General features: G+C 38.0%; 1 protein-coding gene across 10 annotated transcripts in view; it reads right to left on the bottom strand.

The window, feature by feature from the left end:
* FOCAD (focadhesin) overlaps positions 1 to 13,376 on the bottom strand; it is a 269,889-nt gene that overhangs the window by 206,910 nt on the left and 49,603 nt on the right. For 7 of the 10 annotated variants that reach the window (XR_011431488.1, XR_011431487.1, XM_070248566.1 and 4 more), the window contains exon 5: positions 11,323 to 11,427. The exons of the other annotated variants lie outside the window; for them this stretch is intronic. Coding sequence is in view for 4 of the 7 variants with exons in the window: in XM_070248566.1 (XP_070104667.1) it covers positions 11,323 to 11,427 (105 nt within the window). In the remaining 3 variants the exon portion in view is untranslated. The remainder of the gene's footprint in view (positions 1 to 11,322; positions 11,428 to 13,376) is intronic. 10 annotated transcript variants of the gene reach the window in all.

Raw genomic sequence — 13,376 nt, 5'->3', positions numbered from 1 at the left:
GTTCCAAATTTACACTCTGGCTCTGCAACAAATCATGTGACCTCTGGCAAGAGAATTAAGCTCTCTTGGGCAAAGTTTCTTCATCTGTAAAATGAGGAAATCAGACTAAGTACCTCCAGTGCTAAAGTTATATAGCCCAAGCCACCATGAAAGCCCTAACCTTCATACTTCTCAGGATAGAGGTGGAACCCAACCCTGTAAAGCAGAAAGCAGTAAAGATGCCTCTCAACTATTAATAATTCCATGCCAAGCTTAAATGGCTCTAAGGCCAGTGTCTAATAAAATCTAAGATCTCAAAAAAGAGGTCTCCTATTTTTGTCTCAGAGATAAATCATCCTATATTTTTTTTACTTCAGAGAGAAGTAAAGCGCTGCACCCAGACTGAGCCTACAGAAATTTTAAATCAGAATTTCTTAACTCTTGAGACATCTAATAGATCCTGCTTTCGTATTAAAAAAGAATAACATTGTTTCTAAAGATCAAAATCAATACAAACCAGGCAACCAGGTCACCCTTCATTGGCCTCTAGTGCCTCTAATCGCTCCTTCACTGGGCATTATTTTCTTCTGCCATAGGTGAACCAATTTGTTGTACATTCTTTGGCACTTTCCTATTTCATGATTTGTAAATGTTTTAATTACTATTTTAAGCAAAGCATTTAACATAGTACATAGCACAGAGAATACTCCATAAATGGGGTACTATTATGAATATCATGCAGGTAGATTTGTATCTTAAACTAGAGCATAAGCAGCTTGAAAGCTGGGTCTATGTTTTCTTATGCTTTTCAGTGCCAAATGCACATCTACAATAAACGTAACACACACACACACACACACTTTCCCCAAACCACCTTTTTAAACTCCAACTGGATCATGAAAAAACCAACTCATCACAGTCCCTCCAGCACATTGTTTCAAAGTCCACGTTGTTCAGAGAAAGAAAACACAGAGGAAGCATGCAGAATTGGTATCAAATATTTTCGCCCTTCCCGCCCTCTAATAATATTGTCAACAACACAGAGCAGTACACGCATCTTATCAGAACAGAGTGGGGGGAGGAATGAATGATAAATTCGTGGTTCCACTAGACTAGCACAGAGGCAATAACAAAACAAGGTATGTAACTAGATTCACCTTTCCAAACATAAATACATCACTCTTAATAGAAAAGAGGGAGTAAAAAGAAATTAGACTTGTGGTAGGCAAATCAAAAAGCAAAAGTTATTTGTAACCTTTAGGTCACTTCAACCTTTCTGCTACATCTCTGAATACAGGAAAGCTACGATTTGATTTCTATCATAAATTCAGCGATAGACACAGATTGCCTATTCTGTGTGAGGAAACAATGCCTGCAGTCACCATGCATTTTCATGTATGCAGCTGTGACCCTGGCGCTTTCAGAAGCATAGCATAGCACTTACTACATCAAATATGCATTTTAAAAGCATTTCTCTACCTGCTCTGAATTTTGATTTGAAAGCGCTGGTTAGAAGCCAAAAAGAGATTTTTTAAAAAGCTCTGAGGATTTTAGGTTAAAAAACACATAGTAAAAATTTATTATGAAGATTCCACAATGAATATTACTATTAAAAAAAGAAAAATTAAACAATAATTGTAAATCATTATATATCCTGTAGAGTTGTAAGACAAATGCATCTTATCCTTTCCACACAAGCTCCCAGAAAAGGACGACTTGGAGCAAAAACAATTTTAATTTTCACATTTTTGACTAATTTCATTCTTTCTTTGAGTCTATCAGGCAGATAGGGAGAGTATAAGATTTCTTTGAAATTATAGTTCATATTCCAATGATTCTGCCCTCACACTGAACCTTTCCCAAGATCTCTATTTTAAGAGGCAGGGTTTTAATGCAAAGGTGTCTGCCAATGTCAGAAGTCTGGGACTATTTTAGGAACGTGATGGCGAAGGAAAAACATACAAATACTTAGAGATCCAAAATTTCTATTATTACATGCCATGATTGAAAAAAAAAAAACCAAACTAAAGACAAGGTAAATAGGCTAGTAAGGCAAAAATTACAACATTTTATGGTCTTAAGACATTTATCAGCAAATTACCATACCAATTTTTAAATTAAACATCCGCACTTAGAAGAACTTACAAAGAATTTTCTAATGGTGATTGCTAAGTGGAAGATTGTACAATACATGTAGCTTATTCTTTAGGTCTGATTATAAATCCCAGGCAATTAGAACCACAAACCATGAGCAAAGACTTCCCTGGGTGGGAAAGAGGAGAGAAAAGAGGAAATGGAAACAGAAGCAAAACATGCAGTTGGACAGAAAGAATCTAACTGCGGAGAAACAGATGGCCCTTGGAAAGTATTATTGGCTACACTCCCTGAATTACTGCCCTAGCTTCTTTCTTATCCTTAGCTCTGCTGGGCTTTTTCAGGGGCAGATCTGACACTAACATTCCCTTCTTTCCCATCTTCTTTCTCCTGATTTTTCTATAAAGCTGTCCACTCAACCATGAAAGCAAGAATTCACAAGTCCTCTGAAATTATATGCAAAATTTTAAGTACACATGTGTGTACGTTTTCCAGGAGAAGGTCCAAAACTTTGATGAGATTCCCAAAGAAGGCCCAGACCCCTCCAAAAAAGGGTTAAATACCAGTGAATTAAAGTGAAGTATATCTAAGGAAATTGCTGCAATTCAGCCTTGTTAAGCTCTCTCTTCAAAAACAGTATAAAGTAAGCACTCTTTCCAAAAAACAGGTTATATATGATATGTTCTGCCCAGAAATGGTGGGTCCCTAAGTATTGAAATTTCTGTAACTTCAGCAAAATAAAATATATTTTGTATATTTTGTAAATGTATTCTACTGGTTCCAATACCTTATGGCAGCTTGATTGTGTAGTACAAATGATTTAATAATGGTGTCGTGCGTACTTTACGCTAAATAAAACCAAACATCTACATCTCAGGGGATCCCTTGAGACAATATATTATTGAAATAATCATCTCCCCAAAAAGCAAAACGCTCGCTTCAACAACAAAACCATACGACAGCAACTGACGGTCGATTGCTTTAGGTGTTACAGGATCCCAAGCAATCTCATTAAGAAATAGTAAATGTAATAAGGAATTTCCATAGAAATGAAAAATAATAACTACTCTTAATTAAAGACTAAGAGGTTTACTTTCAGGAATTTACAAAAGGTATTACCTTCAGAATAAATGTAAAAGGCAAAAACAGTAAAAATTCATTGGACTTGGAAAGCATACAAAAATATTCCAGAACACATAAAATGTGGTATATTCATGCAGTGGAATATTATTCAGCCATAAAAAGGAATAAAGTACTGATCATGCTACAACATGGATGAAGCTTGAAAACATTATGCTAAGTGGAGGCCAGATATAAAAGGCCACAGGTTGTATGATTCCATTAACATGAACTGCCCAGAAGAGGCAAATCACAGATACAAACAGTAGTGCTTTCTAGGGGCCGGGGGTAAGAGGTATTGAGAAATGACTGCTAATGGATATGGGGCTTCTTTAGGGCGGCAATAAAAAATGTTCTAGAATTAGATAGTGGTAATGGTTAAACAACTTTTTGAACATACTAAAAGCCACTGAAATGTACACTTTAAAAGGGTGAATTTTATGGTATATTAAATCTCAATAAAAAAGGCATTGGAAAGTATTGCAAACTTAACTCAGCCACATACTATTTTAAATTTAGTTAACTTCTCAATTTTAGAAAAATTCTTGTGTATCATGTGAAGCCTAAGTATATTGCCAATATAATAATAATAATAATAATTTGAATTTCCCTTATAAAGAAAAGTTCAAATCAGAATCTCATTTATTCTCTCAATGTCCCTGGTTAATAGCTTAATTGTGCCCATTTTAAAGATGCAGATGTGGAAGGAAAAAGAGTCGTCATTTTCTAACGTCAGCATGAAATACCACGACATTTTGGGGTATTTTAACCATTTGTCCATGACTCCCAAACCTAGTTCCACATCGGAATCTCTTGTAACTTTAAAAAGATATATAGATTCTAGGTTCCTATCCTGGCTCCCACCCAAGCTTTCTAATCAGAATCTATAGGGGTGGGGTCTCAGAATCTGTAGATTAAGTGAATTTGCAGGGATTCCTACCACTTCCACTTTTGAAACATATCTCTATCCCCATTGCCACTAGCACATGTGAAGGGAGTGGTAGAGTTGGAAAATCACCATTTTGAAATCATAATAATGAAAACTGGTTGGGAGGTTGTGAGCTTAACGAGGCACAAGACATCTGCATGGTCTCAAAGTGCCCTCCCCACAGATTACTTACTAGTTACAAGAGGAAAATAACTACACAGTAGAGAAACCAGACATCACCTTGACTGGGTGATCAAAATTAAAATCACCAGTGAGGGGTAAGGTGGACATCAGTGCCTCCAGATGTGATATCCTGAGAAGGACAACAGTATTCAAAAACGTCAAGTCATGAAAGATAAAGAAAGGATGAGCAACAGTTCCAGATTTTAAAAGACTGGAAAGATATGACAACTAAAGGCAACATGTGATCCTAAACTAGATCCTATACACTCAAGATAAAAAGGGAAAAGGTAGAAAGGGCATTATTAAGACAAATGACAAAACTGGAACATGGACTGTAGATACAAGTATTGTATCAGTGTTAAATTTTTTCAATTTGATAACTGCACTCTGACCATATAAGAGAATCTCCATGTTCTTAGAAAACGCATACTACTGAATATATGCAATCTACTCTCAAATGGCTTTTTAAAAATTACATAGAGAGAATGGTAAAGCAGATATGGCAAAGTATTAAAAAACTGGTAAACCTGGGCAAATGATATATAGGGGTCTTTTGTACTATTCTTGAAAATTTTCTAGAATCTTAAAATTATTTCAAAATAGTAAGTTAAAAAGAAAAACTTTCCATGACTTCCCACTACTCTTTAAATAAAACCCAGTCTTTGCCATGGTTTTGCATATTGTGGGCCACGCACCCCTCTCCGGGCCTGCATCTAGGCCTCTCCCACAGGCCCTTGAGCACTAAGCTCCAGCCATTCTGCCTCCTGTTAGTTCCTCTAAGGCACCAAGCTCTTACACACAGCAGCATCTAGACACATGCTTTTCCCTAGATCTGAAACACTCTTCCTGCACTCTTCACATGGCTGACTCCAGCGCATCTTTCAAAATGGATATAAGAGAAGATGCAAAAACAGCTTAATGCTAAGAAAAAGCTGGGTAGCAAAATTAAAACTTGGGCTACAGGGGCCCAAGTTCGCACACTCCACTTCGGCAGCCCAGGGCTTCCACGGTTTGGATCCTGGGTGAGGACATGGCACCACTCGTCAGGCCACGGTGAGGTGGCGTCCCACATGCCACAACTAGAAGGACCCACAACTAAAAAATATACAACTATGTACTGGGGGGATTTGGGGGAGAAAAAGAAAAAAAAAAAGAAGAAGATTGGCAACAGTTGTTAGCTCAGGTGCCAATCTTAAAAAAAATTAAAAAAAAAAAAACAAACTTGGGCTACATTTTGATATCTACAACCACAACCTGGTCTTAGTGTACTCTGTGTCTGTATTTATCTTGGGATTTTTCTCTTGTTTTTCTGTTTGATGTTCCTAAGGGAGGAATGCATTTGCCTTAAGAGATAAGTGAAAGAATCAATATGAATAACAAAGTACCTCAGTCTTTAGAACACACATGGTTAAGTTCTTCAAATTATCTCTCCATCTAAACAAACTACCTAACACCGCACTAATACACATAAAGAGCACATAACTTTAATCTAGTTGGGGTATAACCATCTATTATTACTGGACTAATCACCCATTTCAGAGCACACCATCTGCCAAAAACATTTAATATTCCTTATTTCAGAAAGTACAGCTTGATGTTGATCAGACCAAACCTTTTCACAAATAAAATTCTTAACATTTGATATTTGTGCATGTCAGCCACTGTCTGGCACATCAGAATGATACATGAATTCTGGAACAAGCAGTTACTGCTCATGAATTCACAGCTATTTCCTCACTTCAGCTGAGGGAAGAGAAGTCTTAAAAAGATTGCCATAATATGAATATGCAGAGGAAAAATTAAAAGCAAAAGCACATGATAAAATTTCAGGGGGAAAATGGCACATTACAAAGCAAATGAGAAAATAAGCTTCTAATAATTTATGAGTCATAAAAATTTAGTTTAGCTATTCTCCCTTGCAACCAAAATACCAGCCAAATATCAGTTCTCTGCCACACTTCCTGTACGGTCAATATTAGAGAATGCTTAAATAACTTAAACATAAGAGTCTTACCGAAAAGTGGAATTCAAGCTAACCCAAATAAAATTCAAACCAAACAAAAGGGGGAGGGGAAAAATAAGCCTTAACTAAAGGATATCTTAATAATGGTAAAAAATAATAATAATAATAACAATGATGATTAGTATAAAAATTGTTCCCAGGGAGAAAAGGGCCTCTAAAGTTTTTGAAAAGAGTTAAATGCCTAAATCAGGTCACAAATGTGTTGCCCTTGGACTGCATCCTGAGAGCAGAAGTGTGTCTGCCTATCCGGTAATTTTAAAAATCTGAATTGTTTTCCAACATTTACTAGTCAGGAGATTTTACATAAAATGTTATTAATATTGAAAGATATGAAGGTCTGGCAACAATGAATCCCCACTGCCTCATTGCAACAACTAGCCAGCAGTTCTCAACCCTACCTGCACTCTGGAAACCACCTAGGAAGCTCTGAAAAAATACCAATGCCTGAGGCTGACCCTCCAGTCATCCTGGGTAGAGCCCAGCCATCTGCTTGTTTAAAAGCTCCTTGGAGGGCTCTAATGTGCAACCAGAGATGAGACTCATGGGCCTGCAGTTTTACCCTTGGCAGATACTCTCCATTTAATCACAGTAGTCAAATGTACTGCACTGTTCTTCCAGTTACTCCCATCCTAAAAGGCACTGGGAGTTGAAACTCCCTTTAAATATTCCTCTCTTAATCTTGTTTAAGCCACAAAACTAAAGAAGGGTGCAGTTCAGCAACATGAACTTTATTAGCTACAAATACTCTACCAGAACATACCTCAAAGCACGGTCAACACACTACCTGTGCATCCAAATCTTGTTAAAATGCAGGTTTCCAGGCCATGCTCCAGACATACATATCACAACTCTGCGGATAATCTCCTAGTGCACTGTAAACATTGAAAACCAGTGTTGTTTTCTAAGAGGGTGCTGAGGGCTCTCTTCCCTTCCTGCTCCTACAACCATCCATTATCTGACCATAAGAACACTAACTTGTCAGGACCATGGAATTATTTCACTGAACAGAGCAAAGAGGTTTAGTCTCTGACATTCTCTCTCTTACATCTGCACTTGGCTTGCTCTCATTAAACTGCTTTTCCTTTAGAATTGCTCCTTGAGTCTACTCTTCGCCTCTCTATTATCCATGATAGACATAGTAAATGAACTTGGTGCCTTCATGCTTTAGGAACATACAAACCTTCTGCCTCCCAAATAGGGAAGAGAGGCAAGGCGACATGATTAAGCCATTTAAGATCCCCCCTAGTCTACCCTAAGGCGTTCCTTGCAGCTCATATGTTGTACCATTAAGCTCCCAGAGGCTCAAGCAATATTTCTCAAATGTGATCCACAAATGACCTATATCTATATCACTGGGCAGCTGGATAAACATGCTGATTCCTGAGTCTCACACGAAACCTACTGAATGAATGAGAATTTCTGGAAAGGGGGCCAGAGAAGCAGCCCTTTTAACAAGCTCCCCAGGTGGTTCTTATGCACAGGAAGTTTGAGAACCACTGAGCCTTAAGTTCAACAAAGAGAATGCCCTCTCTAGAGCTCCTTCAGGAAATTCACAGCAATGAAGGGAAGCCATTGGCTAACATCCTGGATCCTCACATCTCCCTCTCTCTTCACTCCCTAATTGGCAGAACTTATGAAATTCGTTACAAACCCTTTAAAACGATCAGATATTCTGTTTTACTGTAATTCAAATTAATCAGCTATTAGGACAAAAAGAAGTAAGAAATAAACTCCAGTTGTATACTAGCAGAATCCTCAACACCATAAAACACAGATTAGTTTCAAGTCCAGAAAGCTTACAATTGTCATACTATTTCCATTTTAAATTAATCCTACAGCATAACCAGGGAACACCTCTCGGTGGAGTTCTAAGCTTCTCATATCCTTTTGATGCTTTCATACACAGCTCATCAGTTACCTCTCCAAGGCTGGATGTTGCTAACCAACATGTGGGAAAAAAGGCTCTAAAACAGCATGACAATTTTATGCTTGGCTCAGGTAATCATAGCTCTCTTGAGGGGAATGTGCTCTTCAGGCTCACCTCTCCTCTGTTTCTGCCATCCACAATCCCCCTGAAGGAACTTAAGGTTCTTATACACTCGAATACACTCTGCTGATTTATAGTGCCAAACAGCCATTCACATAAGGGCTCTCCATAAATATTAGTGGATTATGCCAACTCAGGTGATTGATTCTGGACCTCTTAATGTGCCACCAATCTAAAGACAAACCTTATAGAGCCAGAATGATTTCAGCTCCTCAAACTAGGCTCCCTATCCAAACCTTGCACATATTGTCTTTTGAAAACACAACTGCAGTTAGAAGAACCAATTACAGGAGAAAATGAATTATAAATAGGAAAACAGGTGAAATATTACAGCTGACTGAGGTCTGGCACTCACACACAGTGAGGACAATTGTGTACGAAAAGGGGAGCAACTCTAATTCTTCTGTATAATAGAAAATTTCCTCATACCATCATCTAAACCAGTGCTTCCTAAACTTTAAAGTGCCTATGAATTACCTGGAAAATCTTACTGGAACGCAGGCTCTGATTCAGGCAGGCCGAGATTCTGCATCCCTAACAAGCTCGCAGGTACTGCTAATGCTGCTCGTGGCTCTGCTACTCCCTAGCATGGTGGGAAACAGCAGCATCACCCGGGAGCTTGTTAGACAAGAATCTTGCACCCACCCAAGACCTAAGCAAAGAGAAGCTGCCACTCAACAAGGTCCCAGGTGATTAGCCCGCACATTAGAGAGCAGCTGACTTACCATCTTGTACTCGCTGTGAATCAGAATCACCTGGGGCCTTTTTAAAACTAAAAATGCCTAGGCCTCACAGCAGAGATTCTGATTGAGCTGGTCTGGGGTATTTGATGGTTCCTATGTTTGTTTTTAAGCACATCCAGGTGATTCTAATGAGCAGCCAGCATTGAGAACCGTTGAATTAAAAACACCCTACCGGGTAGAGGAAAACATGGAGCAACTGCTAAAAGGAGAGGAATTTCTTTCAGGGATGATGAAAATGTCCTAAAATTATTATGGTGATGGTTGCATAATTCTGTAAATACACTAAAAACCATGAAAATTGTATACTTTAAATGGGTCAATCGTATGTTATGTGAACTATATGTCAATAATACTGTTATATAAAAATTAAAAATTTCAGTAACTTTCCTATTTTAAAATAAGTAAATAGCCCCCACTGAACAACAATGAAATGGAATTATTTTCTGTCCTGGATCTCTGGCCCAAGACTCTGAATTTCTTTTAAAAATGAGAAAAAATGGGGGCTGGCCCCGTGGCTGAGTGGTTAAGTTCGCGCGCTCCGCTGCAGGCAGCCCGGTGTTTCGTTGGTTCGAATCCTGGGCGCGGACATGGCACTGCTCATCAGACCACGCTGAGGCAGCGTCCCACATGCCACAACTAGAAGAACCCACAACGAAGAATACACAACTATGTACCGGAGGGCTTTGGGGAGAAAAAGAAAAAAATAAAATCTTTAAAAAAAAAAAAATGAGAAAAAATGCAGATGTTTACATGACTCATTTAGAAACATTAAGATGAGCTCATCTGCTCCTTAGGTTCAATTCTGGTCAAGGTAATGGATGGAGGAGAAACCTGAAATGAAAACTTTATATCATAAACCACATCGTGTTAAAAAAAAGAAAAGTATACTTATCAATTTGGAAAAGTTTACCCTGCACACCCCAAGTTTCCACAGTATTTTCAAATAAATAATTTTCCTTTTGTGCCACCTACTTAAAAATAAACTGGGTTAACTAAGAAGTTAACAATGAATTCATTAATCCATTGTACTACATTCTTCCAACTTTTCTGTATCTATGAAGACATTCAAAACAGATGTTAAGAAAAATGTATACAGAATGCACATCAGACATTGTTCAAAAAAATTGGCACAAGAAACTCTTGCAAATGTACCATAAAAATAAAAGAGATCATAAATAGCCCTAAAATTTCAGGAAATATCATTGCAATACATGAGCCATTGTTTACTTATTCTCGAAAGGAAAGCACTATAGATATACACAAATAAGAGGTACCACTATGTATTTTGGAGAGACTCTCTCACAGCTTCTGATAGCTGTGGTGTCAAATGCTCAAAACAGCAGGTGCTCTATGCTCAAGCCAATGATGGTTCACAAGTATCTGATTTACTTTCCCTGTTGGATTGCCATAACCTGTGTAAGCCATTTTCCCCTGTGAACCTGTGCCCTTGTTTCTGATCCCATGTTCTCATTCCTATGAAACAGACACATTCTGGATGCATCACTGAACAGAGTCCCTAGGACAATATACACTGATTACATGGCATCTTCTGAGGTCCTCTGCTCCTCTCTTAAGAAATGGCTTTCTGGGATGTTTAAGGCAATAGACAAGGTCACCTTCACAAGTAAGTATGGTACCCTCCCTTGTCCACAACTCCCCCACAAAGAAGCCAATGCATTTTACTATAATTGTTGCTGTGTGTATTTTCCTTTTAAAATAATTCTACCATATTACATTCTATAGATGACAAAGAAAAGGTAAATCAATGCTCCTACCTACTGACCTTGTCCTGGGTGACAACCTTTGGATAGTCTCTTATTACTTCATATAGTGAGGAAGTCTACCCTCCCTCCTAACCTAAACCCCCCTCTGCTTTAAGTACATTTGCTCGATGAACTCTTCAGTTTTCATAGTATTGGAAAGATGGTTATATATCCGAGAGCAAAAGAATGACCTGAATTTTGGGTAACAGATTTCAATTCCAAGGAAGCAACCCTAAATAAAACCCACATTGGTGAAACTCAGCATGTTGTCAACTCTATCTCAATCCTTAGAATCTTTGAAATAGTAACCTCCTGAGAGGTCAAGACCCAAAATCACTGTTGAATTAAATAATTAATTCTTAATGGATTAGCATCTCTCAGTTCCTAACTTAGTCAACAATTCACACACACAAAAACTTTTAAAGAAAGGAGCAAAGGCTTACCTAATATTATATATATCCTGAATATTCTTCTCCCCACCCTGTCCTTCCTTAAGAGCTTGTATTTGTAATAATTTCATAATGGCTTTTATCAAGCCATGTGTATTCCTGTAAAGAAATATAACAACATGTTAAGTGTTATAGACATAAAGTAAATATTCTAATCAGGCACTTAATCCTGCCATTTTTAAATAATTGGAACACTCACCACCCATACTGCACAGTAGCCACCTACACGCACCCAGCTGTTTCTACAGCACAGCCAAGAAGAGGCCTACAAGTGGACAGCTCCCAACCAACACGTTTAAAGGAGGAGAAGCAGAGCTGAAGAATCAAACCACCAACCTTTCAACCACCTCCCTACACACACTTGGGGGAAAATCAATCAGAAAGAAACAAACATTAGCCCACAAAATTGCAGGCAGTGACCACATCAGTGACCCATACTGAATAATCAAGTCCTTCATTTACAAATATTAGCAGAACATGAATAATAACCAGACATATGAAATGGATCAGCCATTCAAAAGAGTCGGTCAGGGGACCAATCAAAACAAATAACCCCCATTAAAACAAAGTTAATGGGAGTGGGGAGTAGAACGTCAAATTTTTTCCTTATTCTCTGTAAGAGGTAGGAGGACAATATATCAAAAAGAAGAACAGCCTGCTCTTTTCATTTTTTCCCCTAGTTATTAAATTTTTGTTAGGAGATTTTTTCCAGTTTTACTGAGGGAAAATTGACAAATACTGTTGCAATATATTTAAAATATACAACATGAATATGCATACATTGTGAAATAATGGCCATAATCAAGTTAATTAATACATCCATGACCTCATATGGTTACTTTTTTTTTATTGCAATAGCCAAGAAAGAACCACAGTGATGCCAGTGAAGTAGGACTCTTGCCTCTCTTCCTCTAACCCTGTCCCCTACCCAATCGTGGGGCACGTAGAAAACAGGGGAAGCAGGCAGAGGACAGCAAAGGAGGCATCAGTGGTCCCCCTGACATTGCAGGTTCCCAGTCAACTCACATTCCCCCAATTTATGACAATACCTGTTTCCAGTCCTTTATTGATTTTATATTTTAATTTAATTACTTTGGAATATATTTGGTATATAGTTAAATAATTGTCCTGGTATCATTTATTGAATAATGATTTTTTTGTGTGTGTGTGAGAATGCTTAAGATCTACTCTCATAGAACACTTCAACTGTACAATACAGTATTGTTAACTATAGTCAACATGCTGTACATTAGATTCTCAGAACTTACTCATCTTATAACTGGAAGTTTGTACCCTTTGACCAACCTCTCTCCATTTCCTCTACCCCTCCAGCCCCGGCCAGAACTACCATTTTATTCTCAGTTTCTATGAGTTTGACTTTTTTTTTTTTTAGATTCCACATATAAGTGATTCCATACAGTATTCATCTTTCTCTGTCTGGCCTATTTCACTAGCATAATGCCCCCAGCTTCATCCATGTTGTCACAAATTAGCCTTTTTAAATAAAGATCTCCCTGGGAACTAGAAAGAAATCTTAGAAATTTTTGAAAAAACTGTTAGAGGCCAGCCCCATGGCCAAATGGTTAAGTTCACGCACTCCAATTTGGCAGCCCAGGGTTTCACTGGTTCAAATCCTGGGCGCGGACATGGCACCGCTCATCAAGCCACGCTGAGGGGTCATCCCACATGCCACAACTAGAAGGACCCACAACTGAAAATACACAGCTAGGTACTGGGGGGCTTTGGGGAGAAAAAGGAAAAATAAAATCTTTAAAAAATAATTGTTAAATGCAAAAAAGTAATTATTTTTTAGTCATGGTTGTTAACATTTAGGAGCACCTATTGTAAGCTAAGTGTTTAACATGTATTATATCATTTACTATCCAGAATACAGCAGGTTACAAATCACTGTTAACTTTGTTTTGGGGCTAGGACAAGACTTGGACTTTACATTGGTACCATTTGGTACAATTATGTCAGGCGTTATTGAGTATACTCTTTGATGGCATTTAAAGTTTTCCAACTGACAAGAGGTTTGGCCACAGTGT

This window comes from Equus caballus, chromosome 23 (genome assembly GCF_041296265.1).
Source record: "Equus caballus isolate H_3958 breed thoroughbred chromosome 23, TB-T2T, whole genome shotgun sequence".
Taxonomy (NCBI): Eukaryota; Metazoa; Chordata; class Mammalia; order Perissodactyla; family Equidae; genus Equus; species Equus caballus.
This window is presented reverse-complemented; position numbering and strand designations above follow the sequence as displayed.